Here is a 16,728-nt window from a genome sequence, read left to right on the forward strand (position 1 = left end):
TGTATAATGAAACACCTAGACTCATTTTACATTCTCAGAAAACTTAAATACCCAAAATTCTCACATCCTATTGAACTGCTTTCAGCATTCGTTAGCTGATAGAGAAATTCAGACCATATGCCAGTGTCACAACATGATTAGCCTGAAGTTCTAAAAATAGATTTTACATCCATTCTTGGTCTACCAAGAATCATTGAGAGCTAAGAAGAGCCTCCTATAAGCACCATTTTCCTCAGAATACACTACACACAGACCTACCACATTTGACACCACCACATTTAAGCTATTTTCCTTCTTGCTTGCTTCAAACCCCTTCATTAATGACTACACTGGTGAAAGAAAAAGGAGAATTGGCTTCTTGCACAGTGCTACACTACAGATGGAAGCCACAAGGCCACTCTGAAGGTCCAGAAATCTTTTTGCTGTATTTGAAGATGCTGTTTCACCCCATCACCTTTTCTCAGTTTGGAGTTCGTTCACTGTCCGATGCTTTTGCTCCAGCTGCTCCTGGAGCTCTGCAATACGTTCATTTTCTGACCCTTCCTGTTGCAATATGAGCATCTTATTCTCATGCTGTAGCCGGATAAACATTTCTCTGAATCAAAACCAACAAAGAAAAGTCACTGTTAGTTAAGAATAAGGTCTCTAAGAATAGGAAGTAATATTCCTGTTTAGTGCCCCAACCTTAAGCAGAACTTGGTTTGCTCATTTTAAGATCACTGGGGTAATAATGCAGTTTTTTATTAAAAGGTAATTTACCATTTTCAAGCATAACAATACTTTTTTTTTTTTTAAGAGATACAAAGGCACATTAAAAATCTGGGCTTGGAGTTAATACATGTTTCATTCTGCCATACTTTAAAAGTAACATTAGATAGCCTTTAACCATTCCATCTTAGTTGCTGCATATTTATTTATTCTGTGAATTAATTATTCTATAAATTGTTTGGTTCCTCAAAGAGGATGTTTCTAGCCAAGTTTTATATAAAGCCATCTGACATGCTTTTAAAAAAGAAAGGAAAGTAATTACAGTATGGGGAAATCATCATCAACAGCTACACAAGGGTCCAGCTAAGCATCACAGAGGGAAAGCAAGAAGTAGGGTAGAGTGATGTTGCTGGAAATAAACACTGAAGTTTCCCAGAGACAATATTAAGCCACACCCATTAAAACCCCTAAACATCCTCAACTTTTTTCTTACCTATATTCCACTGGCAAGATTTCAGCAGCAAGATTCTCATGGCTTTTATCACGAGATGCACCTGAAATTGCATGACAAGTTTAATCTAACAGACTGAAAGAAATCACAAATATGCATCAAAAAGCTTCTGAAGATAAAGCAATACCTGTCTGACTCAGGTGATCCTGCTGCATCTGTGAATACCGGAGCTCTTCATTTGTCTCTTTTAATGCATCACACTGCACTATCAGCCTCTAAAAAGATGTATTTTGGGTAGAAATAAGTCATCCTGCACGACTTTAAGACCAAATAACATGAATCAGGAATAGTACTGACATGCATTTTAAGACCTACTTTTATGTTTTATATGCATATACACACACACACACAAGGTGGTAAACTTTGTTTTTATGTTAGCATTGCCTCCGAGAAGATTTTTCTCAAGCAGAACATTTGAAAGAGACTTATTAGGTGTTCAAATAAACTCTTCCAAGAAGCTTACCTCTTTTTCTTTGATTAAAGCTTCATGTTTTTCTTCAAGTCGCTTCATTTCAAATGCTAGCTTATCAGCTCGTTTTGACTCTTCAGAGAGTTTGTTATGAAGCTCCTGGACCTTTTCACAGAAAGACTACATTCAGCACATGAATGCTGCAAGAGGCTTCCTCTAAAAGCTGAGTTAAAACCTTCACACCTACACAGTTCAGCCAAAATAAACAGCTGGACCTCCAAACACAGGGGATGGAGATAGGATGAGGGGGTGTGTGCTTGAGGGTTTTTTTTTGTTGTTGTGGTTTAGTTTTTGCTTTGTTTTGTCTTTTTGTTGATGTTTGGTTTTTTGTTTTTTTCTTTTTTAATATTTGACTTCATCTCTTAATTACTACTAAAATAAGCAAAACTGCAATAAAACTTCTACAGTTTAGAATAAATTTCCATGAAGAAAGAATATTATGTACAAGTGACCTCAGCAATAGCTGAGCTACCTATTCTAGACAGGAGTTTTCATTAATATGAAATTCTAAGGGGACAATACAAAATTAAGTCCATGGGCTGTTCAATTTTTTTTTTTTTCTACTGAAACATGATTATTTAGGCAAGATGACTCTTTGAGAATAGAAGTAACATCTTCAGTAGAGGCGCAGCCATACCTGTCTTTTGTAGGTTTCTAGCTGGGCACGTGCTGCGTTGGCTTTCTTCAGCTCCTCCTCCAGACTGACCGTGTTGTGCATATACATCATGTTGGTCTCCTGCAGGGACTTGACCTGTCTGCGGAAGTCATTCAGGTCCTGCAGCTTTTTACGATAGACCTCAACAGTGGATTCCAGCTTGCTTGCCTTGTCTGCAGTAGCCCTTACAGCATAAACAGGAATTGAAGAGTGTATTTCATCAAAAGATTTTTAAAAAGTCAAATTATGCGTTATTTTGAAATGCCTAATCAGTGCAAACTTGCATTATGCAAGGATTGCATACAAAAAGGGAAGTGACTACAGGGTTTAAGCAGGAGTAAGACTGACAGTTCTCTGTCAGAAGTACAAGCAAGGGTTAGTATGTCAAGTATCTCCAGGGAATTCTGTGGGGTGCAATGGAAATGCTCCACAATATCCTGTGCTAGACAGTAACCTCAAAGTACTTGTACCTGGTAAGGAAAAACACAGATGTTCTCATTGCGGGGTTATACGTAATTACACATAATTAGAACCTAATTGCACTATGAAAATGATCATTAGCAGTTATGACCAAGAATTACCAGCTGATCATTAACAAATATGTGGTAAGAAAATATTCGAATCATAAATACAGAAATTAATTTCAATCTCTGTGTTTATATCTGCCATCTCATATTATTAGAAGATAGTACAAGAAAATGATGGGAAAAAAATCTGTAGTTAAGATTTATTTCAGATGTTTAACTTACAGTGGTTCTTACCTAACACCTGAAACCACTTTTCTTTCCATGTTTTATTCACACCCTTATGAATAACAGCTCTCTTTTGCAATATGATGTGCTTTGGATATTTCTTGGGTGGTCTGGTACTTAATTTAGTTTACACAAGCTGGAATTTTGTTCTCATTGAGGTTATTCTGTATTTCATTGTCGTTTTGTTAATCATGTTGCTAATCTAAATCTATTCTAAAATGCTGAACCCAGAAGTTACGTTGAAGTGTTAGCTTCATATATGCTTTTCTACATCAGAAAAGGCAGCTCTTGCCAATACAAATGTTCCCTTAAAAAGAAGGCACAAATACAACCCCAAAAAACTCTTAGTTCTTGCAGAACTTCACCTTCCATCCCATATAAAGATTAATTTGTGTTCATTATTCCTGCTTCACAGAAAAATTCCATGTTGCTATTCTTATGCAAACAGTAGAGGCTCTGTCTGAAAGCTTGCACCACACCTCTGCTTTGCCAAAGGGCCCTTTTCCAACATTGATTTTAGATCTCATTCAGGTAAGATCTGTCTGCAGAATTAACAACTCAGGAAAAAAAAAATCTTGTTCAATACAAAGCCTTGGATTTGGTCATTAATTCTCCTCATGTGTGCATGGGGAGCTCTATTACATACCTAAGAATATCATTTTCATCTTTCAAGGCTCTTGATTCTTCTGCCAAAGAGGTCAGTTCATTGTTCCTATGTTGCAGTTCAATCAATTGTTTTTCTAGGTCTTCACAATGGACACGATAATCATCTTTTGCAGCTTCAAGCCTACAGGATCAAAACCAGGAACCCTGTTAAGAACTCATCTTTACTACACATTTCTCATTTAGCACTAGAACTACTAAAAGTAAGTACAACAAAGGATACTTCTTAAGTAGCCAGGAAACCACCACTGTAAGAGTGGAACATTCTACTGCCTACCTATTAAACTGCAATGGATTATGTCCTGAAAGTTTACCTTATCAGTATCAAAGGATCACATGAAAAGTGATTTTTCTTCCCCCACAGGTATCACAGGAAGAAAGACTAATATGTGAAATCAATCAATAAAGAGATATGGTGGTTTCTGGGGGTATTTAGGGCTTGGTTTTTTTTGACAAATCACTCTGGCACTCATTTTCTGCCTTATATCACCTTTTCTGAAGTGTCAATTGGCTACAATATGGCCCTTATAAAGTAATATTTCTACAACAATTAACAGTGTCTTTTTAAAGGTAAAGACTTTTGAAATACATTTATATAGTACTAGAAAGTTTTTATAGCAAAAGAAATTGAGAGGGAACATCCTGAAAGAGTACAGAGATTCTCAGGATCTCTCTCACACACCAAACAAGAGATATTGTAGACAAGTCATTTCATACCTGAAGTTTTCTTCTTGCAGTTGTTCCAGCTGCAACTGTGCATGAAAATACTTTTTTGCAACCGCAGTATTTGGATCATCAAGAGAGTCATCTAATTGCTCTAGCCTGTCATTCATAATCTCATTTTCTGACATCAGGCTGTTTTTTTCATCCTGGAGAGCAGCCACCTAGTGCAGAGAAAACAGCAGGAACACTGTGAGACCTGCCCAACTGGAAAAACTGAAGGAAGACAGCAGTACATCACCAAATTAGTTCACGAAAAAGGTTGAGCGTTTAGAAATCTTAGACAGTAATTTACATAGCACACTTGAGCATACAGATGCTTTAGTGTATGATAGTTATGAAGCACTAAAGGAACAAGTCTCTCTAAGAAAATAAAAGACCAGTTTTTGTAACTGAAACCACGGTAAAGGCAGACAGCGCGATATGGAGAGAAACTGGTGTTGGCGTTTAGAAGGCTACCATGGACTCCACACAGAAAAACCCTGCAAGGACTGGTGTAGAAGTACTCTCCATCTGGCTTGTGCTGAGCAATAAGCAGCAGGATGGCACTGGCCAGCACACCAACACAGCTCTGCCGTGCGCTCAGCGGCGGGCGGCTGCGCGAGAAGCGGGTTCAGGCGCCGCAAGCTTTAAGCACACACACAAAGAAAGGAAAACAACCTACACAGCTTCATAGAGAGCATGCACTTCTGCAACAACCAGACAGGTCTGACACTCAGAGTGTTCACAGCTAAGCAAATGAGGATACCACACTTCATTGAAACAGTAAGTATATTAACAGCCATAAAATGGGGAAGGATTAAGAGGATAGAACCTGTAAAGTTTTTCTAGTGAAAGCTGTTGGGTTAATTTTAACATCCTGTCAAACATAAGAGCACGTAGCATGTGTTAGTTAACTGGCATTTAAACAGGGACAATGTGCTTTTTGGGTTATGTTTTCCTGAATCATAAAGAAAACCTACCTTTCTTATACTCTTGGAAAATATCAAGGAAGACTGAGACCTTACAAGTGAATTTATTAAGAATTAGTGTTAAATGAGAAGCATCAGTCAATATTATGGCTTCAATAAAATTAAAAAAAAAGCATATCATGGTGACATTATTAGATTAAACATCAGACATAACTTAGAGTATGTGATCTTAAGAAACAGTTTGTGATCATAATTTAAGTCCATCAAATAGATGTAAGAAGCAAAACAGTAATTCATCTACCACTTCATTAGGTGCTGGCATTGTAGGTTCACTCCCTTTTACAGACCAGATGTCACTTTACTATAACATACACACACACATCAACCGTGAGCAGAGAGCACACCCAAGCCTTGCACAGCACAATAATTCCTGTTCAAGGTTCAGCCATTCCTTAAACATGCACAACATTCACACTTCTAGAATAATGTTACACAAACACCCATCTCACACTTTAAAATTTCAAAAACCTATCACACAACTCAGAGCAAGTTTTGCATCTTTTCTCAGTTCTTTTCTGACAGCTCTCTCTTCTATTATTTCAACATAACAGAAGTGGTGGTGTCAAAGTCAAGACAAATTATGAAGAGGTATTTTAAACACACACCACAGTATTAAAGAGCTGTGGTGTCATTAACTCGTCTGTTTATAGTCAGCAGCACTTTTCTCTCCAACACCTTTCATGCCTTCACCTGGCCCATGCTGTGTGATGGCAGCTGGCTTTGTGTAACCTACCATTAATTAATAAAGAAATCTCAGAGGAGGAGTTTGTGGGAGACAGGAGAAAGTCTGGGATTAGTCTAGTGAGACATCCTAAATCTCCTCATGGAAGCAGAAAGTGCAAGGTAACCACTACCCCAGCACAACTAGATGCAAGAGCTTTTAAACAGTGAACACACTTTTTGAAGCATAACAGCTGTAATCTGTGAGTTCAGCTGTCAAATCAATCCCCTTGCCTATTTTAAAGAAATCATTTTCTCCTGCAGATCCTGCTCACAAGCAGTTTTAGATCCTTGTTTTCATTAGGAAGCCTTACCACTGCCTCAAGAAAAAAGGCACTGAAATGCCAATTCAATTCTAACAATAGCTTCTTGAGCACAGTGATTAGCTATGAGATACTTTATACATAAATACTCTAGTTTTTCAGGTGTCATTGCCTGTAAGAAATGTAAAACTGGCCTCTGGTTTTGTGGGAGGTTTTTTACAGAAGCTCCTGCAGCCAGCATAGCACTCTGGTTCTTCTAAGAAGATGCCACCCAAACGTTCTCTTTGTTCAGAGTCCAATTAGAAATGAACTGCCTCACCAGATAAGCTTCTTTTTAGTCTCAGATTATAGTGGCATAAAAGAGAAATCACTTAAAAAGCTGACTGAAACACAACTTCCTGTTTATTGTTATGAAGTCCTCTTTTTTTCTGAAGAGTTACTTGATTAACTTCTGTATTCATTAAAAACTAAAGCAGGCCTATTATCAATGTGGTTTGACAACGGCTGCAAAGATCTATTAGTTTCCATTATTCTGATTTCCTGAAATATCCTGCATATTGCAACTGTGTATGAGAAAAAGTTAGTAAATTTTAGATACATTTCAAATTTTAGTCTTTCATCAACTCCTATTGAAAATAGTATAATTTTCCTATGATTAAATCTAATGACTGATTATTATATAAACTGGATTTTTTGGAAATAATTCAAAAGACTAGAGGAAGCATTGACTAAAAATTAAATGGATCTTTTTTTAAAGTGATTGTAACATTGTTTGATGCTATCTGCTACTAAGGGTAGACAAAGCTAGGAGACAAAAACCACCTTTGATTTTCCAGTTGGCACAGGACCTCAGCTTACACTTCCATCAGAAAACTATTCCCAGTAATTGCATTTTGGAGCACAGAATAATTGCTTTCCTCCCCAAACAGGTTAGAATTCTCACAGAAACTTAAAAAATGCAGAATCCATTTTGTCTTCCAGAATTTTTGCATCTTAATGGCAGAACTACTACGTGTTAAAGAAATAAGCAACTTGCTGTTTCTTACCTGTAAATCCAGCTCTTGACATCTTTGTGCCAACTCTTCTTTTTCTGCTAGTGCTTCCTGAAGATCTTCCAGAGCTTTTTTAAGCTTTAAAAAACAAGATAGTCAGTCATTCTGGCCCACATCCAAAGTGCTCAGAGTTCCAGCTTCTAAAAATGTCTCAACTGCTTATACCAATTGTTTAAGAAGGTGCCCAGATGGACATGGAAACATATATACACACTGTTGGATCAGGACCTCTGTTCATTTCACTTCCAGTTTAAACAGCTACCACAGGTAGTAAGTAAGCTATTGAAACTCAGAGTAACATCCAGATTCAACACAACTTGGGACAAAAGCAAAACAAAGCTAAACACAGGAACATTTGTGTTGTTACAGTTGGAAAATCCCTGCCTGCTACGTCAAATGCCCTTCGTCTCAGAATAGAAATACTGATGCTCCTTTATGGGCAGCTACTTTTAGAGTCATCTTTGTTTTATGTGCCACACCTCACAGGCTTCAGATGAAGAATTTTCATGACCCCTTAAAAAGAACTTGAAGTGTTTAGCCTTATATGGCTGAACATGATGCATCCCTAGCTCTTTTTACAGTGCAGATTAGCACCAGTCAGTTCTACCCTATCCAGAAAGATGATATCACCACTGCATTTCTTTTTAATGGAAGCTGTAAAATAGCACATAACTTAATTACTTAATTAGCACTGAAAAATAGCATTTCATTATTGTATATTCTCTGCCTACATCACTAGGTTGTTCTGCCCTTTGTGTATAAGTACAGACGAATCATATCAGCTGAGTGGAAACAGACTCAAGCAGTTTGTGCAGACAGAAGACAAGAAGAGTACAACTTATTGTTGAGGTTATTTTGTTTAACTTTTAGAACTGGAGAGGAAGAGCAACCCTCCTCTTCATTTCACAGATGGCAAGATACCAACTTATTGTTCAGGCTTCAACTACAACAGCAACAAATATTAAGCAGTTACCTGCTGTTCCATTTCACTTGATGCATCACTTGAGGAAGGACCTGTTACTTCCTTGCTCATGAGCTACAGAAAGAGGAAAAGAAAGGTAAATATCTGTGAATTTATTGTCTACTGAGTACCAATTGTATTTTCCAGCACATCATTGCATCCCTTCAATATATCAGATTAGCAATATTAAAAAAATAAAACCGAAACACCTCATGGTTGGTAAGGGATTTAAATAAATCTGGAATAAAATGCTTTATTGCCTCTTCAAATTAGCCAAGTTAAAAGTAATATCTTATTAGATGAAACTGATCTGCTGAAGTTATTGCAGTCACCTAGTCAAATTAAAATAGAAAGGAACAGAGGACAGCATTTCACTCAGTTTAATAGTGATCATACTCCTTTGTGCCACATTAATTGCCATTAAGTGAACAACAGGACCATTAACACAGCTCTTGCTGCTCTTCAGGATCGAGACATACACAGGATGTTTGTCAACAATTGAAGGGCTTCACTCCTTACTCAGGAATTACAATATTTATTTCTAGACCTTCAAAAATTTAACTAGTCCCAATACAACAAACAAGGTTTACGGATTTATTTCTCCCAATAGGACACTTATAGTCTTTAAAGACTATATAGTTAACTTAAATCTAAGTTTTAAACCTGCTACCAACTCGTGTGAAACTCAAGATCTTACATATTTCTTGTCTCCACAAGTTCATGTTTGGGCATGTGAGACTAAAATCAAAACCTCCCCATTGAGGTCTGAGGCCTCTTGATCCTGATCCTCCCAGATAATTTGGGGAGGAACTTACGCTCTTCCCTGACCTTTGCCAGGATGAAAGAACTCACAAAGACAACAAATTTCACATTTCTCAACTGACAGTATGAGGCTACCAACTGTTACTTACCTCTTGAATGGCAGTCATGACAACATGCTGAACAGACTCTTCAAGGGTCATGATATTTTGTATATGTTCTGTGAAAAAGAGTTTGTAATGACTCATGACAATGTTTATTTTATTGGCTTGAGTAACTTGACATACCATTTGCAGAAAGATCCAGAAGAAACTATTCTCTATAAAGCTTCTTCAAAAGATGTAGCATGCCTTTTATACAGAGCACTACTGTTAACATTATTACCCAGTAATATGGTAGATAAGAGATTATAATCTCTTAAGCAAACAAATTTATACTATGCATAACAAAGCAGGAGATTTTAAGATACCTGTGTTTTCATGGCTCTTTTTTCATACATACAGCAATGTATAGATAAGCTTTCCCAAAGAGTCATCAAGCTTGCAACTGAGTTAACAAATACACCTGAATGGAGTGAGGCAGTTGCCAGCATCTGTCCCCAGTGCAGCCCAACAGCTTAACTTCCCACACACTCTGTAATGCAGGCACACCTGGCTAACAGACCCATGCTGAGGGTTCCTCAGCTCAACTCAAGATCACTGAGCATTAGCTCTAGAAAGAGGAGAAAAAACTCAACTAACTCAGTCTTCAGCCTCTGCAGACAATCAAATGGCAGCTTCCAATAGAAAGTTTTAATTTAATTTTTGTTTGAATAGCAAGTTTTTAGTCTTGGTACATATTTTAACTAGTACAAATAATCCACACGCACTTTAAGCTACTTCTTTAAAACCTCCTCTGAGCAAAGTTTGAGTTTTATTCACAGAAGTTTCCCCACAGATTTTCTGCTTTTAGAGCAAACTCCAGTTTCAGAATAAGGATGCAGTAGAGACTTTTGGATACATAAGAAAGAAAATTTCCTACATCTCTTGCACCTTGAGGATCACCTGAGGCTCATGGTTGAACAGATTAAGGCACTTTGTACCTTGTTTCCTTTCACAGTTGACTGCACATCCTAAAATGAGCTGCAGAAGTCTGCCCAGTTCAGTGGCATCTGAGTTCTCAGATATCTGGTTTAAGTCTGGAATAAGCTCTTCTGCAATCTGCTGACCCAAGAACTGAAGAAAAGAAAAAAAAAAGAAATGGGAAGTAGAGTCACTTTTGTATAACATGAGAATCTGGTATCAGTCATGAAATCTGGACTCAGGAAGCCAGAGAACATGGTCTATTAATGAGTTTAACACAAAACTTATGAAAGGGAAAGACTGTCAACATTAAACATGGAGATACACATTAAAAATGCTGACTTAAGAAAGCATACATGGCAACAGCAGATGACAAAATCTGAAGAGGCCTAGATAAAGCAGATTTTACCTACTTCATGCAACTCTTTGTTACAGGGCTTCATACATGAAACTCAGATATCACACACTGTGCCTCTCTTGCACCAGCAAAAATTGTTCCAAATGTCTGTCTCTGGCTGCTAGTGTGGATGTGTTTGAGGAAAGGGCTACTCAGACCACTGCTAGTCAATAGCCTTTACCATACTTGGCACCTCAGGCTTTTGTATTATAAACAAAGAAACAGATGCAAACCACCTAGCAATTAATTTAGTGCAACGAAATTCTGCACTTTAGGAGGAGTTCTATAAAATTATTCTGGCCAAACCACAAGGTCTATTAACTGGAGGTTCAGTTAACTGACCACTTATACAAGAAACAGCAACAGTAGGAAGTTAAAAATTCTTGGGCTAGACCTCAAACATAAGAGAATTCGTTTATTCTACCAGGATTAAAAAAAAGTATTAAACATGCTTCTAAAATTCAGTTTCTCCCTAATCCTTCAAAAAAACTCCTTTAATGCTAAAGAATTTCCACTTCTGGGCTTGCAGAAAGCAAGCCTGTTAATACAGAAGGCCTTGGCATCTGACACCACAACTAAGCCCAGGTGAGACCAGGAAGTCATAAGGTGATGTGGGAAGTTTTTCTGTGCCATACCCACTACGTAACTGTAATCAAGCTCCATTAAAAAAAAATGCTGAATTTTGTAACTGAAAACACAGCAGCCTTTAATGGCTACTATATTCATTCTGCATGAAGGGGAACAAACTATAATCCCTAGTATGTCTGGAAGGATTCTTACCTCCCAGACTCCAAGTGAGCATCATAAAACCTCAGCTTGGTTTGCCGAAACTGTTCTGTTGTATACAAAAGGATTAAAACTTCACTAAACAAGAGCAAATTAATTTTATATTCACTCAGACTTCCCACTTAACCAGATAATTATCATATACTCTCTGCTGAAAAAGTCTTTAAAATAAATTACTTTGCAAAGAGAAAAAACATTAGGTGAAGGAGGACAATAATCATAATGTTTACCAATTTGAATAAGAAAAAAAATTGGTGCTTGTTCCATACCTCATGATAGTAATCCATAATTCCTTGCAGTATCTTCTTCAGGTTACTGGACTAATTGTTGTACATGGAAGATAAAGTTACAGGCCTTTATTAAAATTAATTAAATAATACTTTCTTAAAAAATATTTACATAGCAGCTCTACCATAGGACCCTAAAATGACACAGGAAGAGAAACACTGCAACAGAAAATCCCCAAGCAACAATGCTGAAAGGCACTTAAATTATCCACAGACAGTTCTATTTCATTTAAAATCACCTCAAAAAGGCTGAGCTTAGTTCTGGAGTTTTCAGACTGCTAGATACTCCCAGGACAGACACAATATCCAACCCCACAGACTTGCACTTCACCTTCAGTTTTGAATACCTTTATTCTCCAGTTGTCACCAACATCATCTTTAATGCGGTTTAGCCAAGATGCATCAAACCAAGCAGCATCTCTGCAATAAAATCAAGTTATTAACCATCAATAAGCAGGGACTTAAACAAGAGAGCAAACCAAGCAGCACCTCTGGAACAAAATCAAATTACTAACCATCAATAAGCAGTGACCTAAACAAGAGAGCAGATTCCCAGCATTAAATCACCGGACGCCTGGCTGCAGTGTCTAATGAGGCATGAACTCCTGGAGACTGCCAGCTATACCTGTGTCAGAGGAAATTTCCATCCTGCTGGCTGCTTTAAGGCACCACTGTCCAGGGCAAGAGGAATTTCTGTACATGCCTGAGCTAGCTGCAGCTAGGAACACAGGGATGGGGTAGCCTGTACCACGCTGTATTTTCATACCTGACAAAGCAATCCTAACAATGTAGAGAAACATCCTCTTTTTTTGATTAGTGTCAACATTGTTTGGTACTTACTCTTATACATTTGGATTTCCCAACAGTCACTACAATTTGTCAAAGGCACTTAACAGGGGGGAAAAAAGCAAACAAACAACATTAACTGCTTGCATTTCATGTTTTTTTTCTGTGTCTCTGGTTCCCCAGAGACACAGAAAATGTCTGCTGTATATTCCCTTTGACAGCAGAAATAAGGATTACTGAGGGAGGCATTCACACACTAAGCCCCAAGGTGTCACAGCACTTCTAACAATATCAGTTTTTGCATTGTCCTGCTTATTCACTAGTCTCAAAGCACCTAGTAGAAGAAAATTATTATTCCCACTTGCATATCAGACAACATGGTTGGGAAGAAGTTTGCCCAAAGCCTGTGGCTGCTTAGTACCACAAACGTGTGGGAAGTGACCCTCAGCAAATCTTCACTGAGTAATCCTAAATCCATGTTTGCCATGCCCCAGGAAAAAAGGAGAGCTCTGTCTTTATACAGCACACAAAATCTTTTCAAGCAGACAAGGAACAGTTTCTGGGTTTGGGGTTTTTGGGTGGTTTTCTTCAGTTTTGTGTTTGAGGTAGGGTGGTAGTGTTTGTTTTAAGTAATTTCTTCGTAATCAAACATCCAGTTTGAGTAGGTGGTGGTAATTCAGACTTCTCCTTTATTATCTAAGGCAACAGCAACAACAAAACTACAGTGATGACTTGTAGCATGATACTCTCCCAATAAGACTTGTGTTACAACCCTCTGAAGTAACTGCATATTTCCAAACTAGTCTGTCACTCAACCCAGTACCATCTGTCATCACACTAATAAAATAGGAATGATTTTGCTTTTGATTAGCAAAATATTATTTCTTTATAATAGAATTGTCATTGAGGTTTCACAATTCTTTTTTCCACACAAATAGTAAAGTATCATTTAAATCCTAGAACTTAAATCTATATCAACTGAGCAATCCCATGAAGAGTACAAAACCAGGCCTTATTAACTTTCAGTTCTCATTCCAAAGAGGGATATACTGCCTGAGCATGGAGATCCATGGAAACAGTGTTGATGGGAGAAGTGAAATATTCTCACCTAATTACCCTGAAGTATGATTTTAATACCTCAGTATTAGAGTTTCTCCTCCTCACCTTCTCCATTCTATGCAATTGACTGTTATATCATCTCCAAAACAACAATACAAAGGCATATTTCATCTTCTGCTAAAAAACTGTCCACTCTAAGTTCCTGTCCACTTTAAAAACAACTATGCACATCAAACAAAAACCTAAAGAAATTAAATAGTACTTCAAATTTAAGCATCAACTTACATTTGGTGAAGTACCTGCGCCATGGCAACCCCATTAGTCAGGTCCTGGACATCTCGGCAAGGTGCAGCAGTATTGAATGTCTGCAACTGACACAGAAAAATGTTGAGTTTCTTGCTCAGTAGACAGAAGGACAGGAGATTAGTTACCATTTCCCTCTTCCTCCTTAAGGCACAAACATTTAGCAAGATGTTTTTCCATCTGAGACAGCTGAATTCCTTTTTGAACTAAAAAAAGGTTTTTAAGCGAACCTAATTATTATCTCTAGTAGCTTAAAACAGAGGTCCTACCACACACTGCTTTTTCATGCTGGTGCTTTTACTGTAACTCAGATTACAGAATATTAACTTGGGAATTGAAAGCCAAATTATCTTGCTGTCCTTATTTCTGGACACATTCCTTCCTAAACAAAAGAATGGCATCAGAACAAGGGACAGAAGGTGAGGGGAAAAACAAAACCCGTAAGTCTTCTACTACCAGCAGTCAGTAATACCAGCCACGACACCAATAAGGACTCCCAAAATTATTTGGAGGTTACAAATGGAATGGAGAAAATGATGCAAAAATAGTGGGGAAAAAACAGCTGAGAGTTACTGCACACCTTAAGGGCATGAAGACAGCTGGAAGAGACTGAAACTTTTCAAGTACCATGAGCTGGCAACTTTTTGTTGCAATTCAGGAATTCCAAAATTACTCTAAAGATGTTCTTATTTAAATATGCAACTTCAAAATACCCTTATAAACCCAAGACACTTTACTATAGCTTTTAGTTATTACCAGGAAAAGAGCTATCCTATTTTATTTATGTGCTACTTCTGGTATTTATATTTAATATATACACACACACAGTTTCCAAGCATCACTCCACCTGCTATTGAAACGTAGGGCTGGGTGCAGTTTCCCCCATCTACATATTTCTGTAGCAAGCAGTATTCTGTATTAAGCCATAGAACTTCAGTTTTCACTCTTCTCCTCTATTAGGAAACCAGATTACAGATGGAAGCATTTTACAACAAGCTGCCTGACCTGTTCTACATGAACTGTCACACACAGTCCGTGTCTTAACTGGTGCTTCCAAGTTAGAAATAAGTTAGAACAAGTACAAATGAAGTTCCTTTGTAGTAAGACTATAGAAACAAGATGCAAGTCCCACCCTATAGAAAGGGAAGCACAATAGTTCCAAGTGTTTTCCAGTTAGCTTCTCCAAAAGCAACTCAAATGACACGAACACCTGCAACAAGCTTACATCCTTATGGAGCACTGCAGTGAGCACTCAGCAGACAGCCTCATCATCAACCTGACATATAGTTGTGGTTTATTACACATCCATAGGCAGCTCTTCTGCTGCCCTGCTAACTCCTGCCTGCAATTCTGGCTGCTCATGTATAAAACTTTAAAGCACTGAGGTACTCAGGTCCTCGGATGACTCCGCAGACTGTGAAAAGCAACTCTGTAAAATGCTCCATCAGACTCCAGGGATTTGTGCCTTGGAGAACCCCTGGAGCACAGATAGAGTTCTACTGGACAGTCCTCAGTCAGGTTGTCTTCCACAGACTTGGCTGAGACACGTTTGCAGCCACAAACTCAGCATCCAGGCACTGCAGGATACCCCTTCACCAGGGCACGTCACCTCCTTCGCATCCTGTGTGGACAGTGAGCAGACCCTTCTCCAGAAGCTCAGGTCTGCACTGACCTCTGCCATGCTCATCTCCTCCCAACATGGCTTTTCCAGAACCAACAGTCCTCATCTATTCACTCAATTCTCATGTGGAAGCTCTTCCACACTTCCCAGGAGGTCTGTCAATTTTTCTTTTAGTTTTCTGTCTTTCCCACACTTAGGGTCTGTGAAATGGAATTACTTCAGTGTTAAAAATGTTTCTCCATTTCAGATACTGTGTATTTTTTTTTAGCTATCCCCAAGCTTTCATCCAGCATGGACAGAATTAGCTATTGTAATTGCAATATTTTATTCCCCAAGACCAAATCAGCTCACAACTATTCTAAGTGAAACATGCAAGTTAGTTCATCACATACTCACAAAAATAAGAGCTCATAAGCAATTCCTTTATGTTGAGCCTTCTTTATGATGATGAATAAAGATAAAAGTCTGCTAGTACTACTACAGGATATTGAACAGAATGGAAGCAAGAACAGAGCCTTACAGTCTCTGCCCACTGCAAAAATTGCCTTCTTAAAACTTACTATGTTCACAATGTCCTACATTATCTGTCCATCTGTGGTAGGGCTTTCCCAAACATCCTGTGAACTTCAGCTTCTTCGGAGGTCACTGGTAAATTAATGACTTTGTCAAGTGTGTTTGGGAAACAGAGCTGCTGGGGCCAGAGTGGTGGAGAAGCAGTTTCCAGCCATGACAAGTTCAGGCAGTTGTCCTTCACTCTGCTGACAAAGAGCAGCCATATACTCTGGATATTTGCTTGCTTGCTTCAAAAAGAGTCTAATCAAGCCAAGAAGAGAAAAATACGTAGTGCAAGGTTTGGTTGTTTTTTTTTTTTTAATATGTTTTTCAATTAATAAAGCATTTTTCAAATCCCGTATTACAGCCAGTGAGCAGTAATCCCTGGTAGCTTACATAAAAGCTTAAGCAGAGCAGCAGCAGCCGAGGCAGCTGTGATTGGCAGCAGTGTTTCTAGCACCACAGCACCCCGAGCGCCAAGGCGAGCATGGGCACGCAAGCCTGGCAGTCAAGGCTGAGCACGCCAGAATTCAGAGGTTTATGGCACAATATCGTGACGCTGCCATTTGGCTACACCCCCTTGTAAAGCAAAGAGGCTGCTCAGCACAGGCACAACCATTTCACTCGAGCCTGTCAGAGCAGGTAAACAAAGCCTCAGAAAACCCTGTGGCA

General features: G+C 38.4%; 1 protein-coding gene across 1 annotated transcript in view; it reads right to left on the minus strand.

The window, feature by feature from the left end:
- HOOK1 (hook microtubule-tethering protein 1) overlaps window positions 1–14,014 on the minus strand; it is an 18,809-nt gene extending 4,795 nt beyond the window's left edge. Inside the window, exons 1-14 of the mRNA XM_008941006.1 lie at window positions 13,866–14,014; window positions 12,083–12,155; window positions 11,718–11,768; window positions 10,286–10,418; window positions 9,357–9,424; window positions 8,458–8,520; window positions 7,479–7,562; window positions 4,476–4,642; window positions 3,742–3,882; window positions 2,326–2,527; window positions 1,683–1,793; window positions 1,347–1,434; window positions 1,202–1,262; window positions 455–595 (exon numbers count right to left, since the gene is read on the minus strand). Coding sequence (XP_008939254.1) covers window positions 455–595; window positions 1,202–1,262; window positions 1,347–1,434; window positions 1,683–1,793; window positions 2,326–2,527; window positions 3,742–3,882; window positions 4,476–4,642; window positions 7,479–7,562; window positions 8,458–8,520; window positions 9,357–9,424; window positions 10,286–10,418; window positions 11,718–11,768; window positions 12,083–12,155; window positions 13,866–14,014 — 1,532 coding nt within the window. The remainder of the gene's footprint in view (window positions 1–454; window positions 596–1,201; window positions 1,263–1,346; window positions 1,435–1,682; window positions 1,794–2,325; window positions 2,528–3,741; window positions 3,883–4,475; window positions 4,643–7,478; window positions 7,563–8,457; window positions 8,521–9,356; window positions 9,425–10,285; window positions 10,419–11,717; window positions 11,769–12,082; window positions 12,156–13,865) is intronic.
- Window positions 14,015–16,728: the final 2,714 nt, after the last annotated feature.

This window comes from Merops nubicus, unplaced genomic scaffold (genome assembly GCF_000691845.1).
Source record: "Merops nubicus isolate BGI_N331 unplaced genomic scaffold, ASM69184v1 scaffold28335, whole genome shotgun sequence".
NCBI lineage: Eukaryota > Metazoa > Chordata > Aves > Coraciiformes > Meropidae > Merops > Merops nubicus.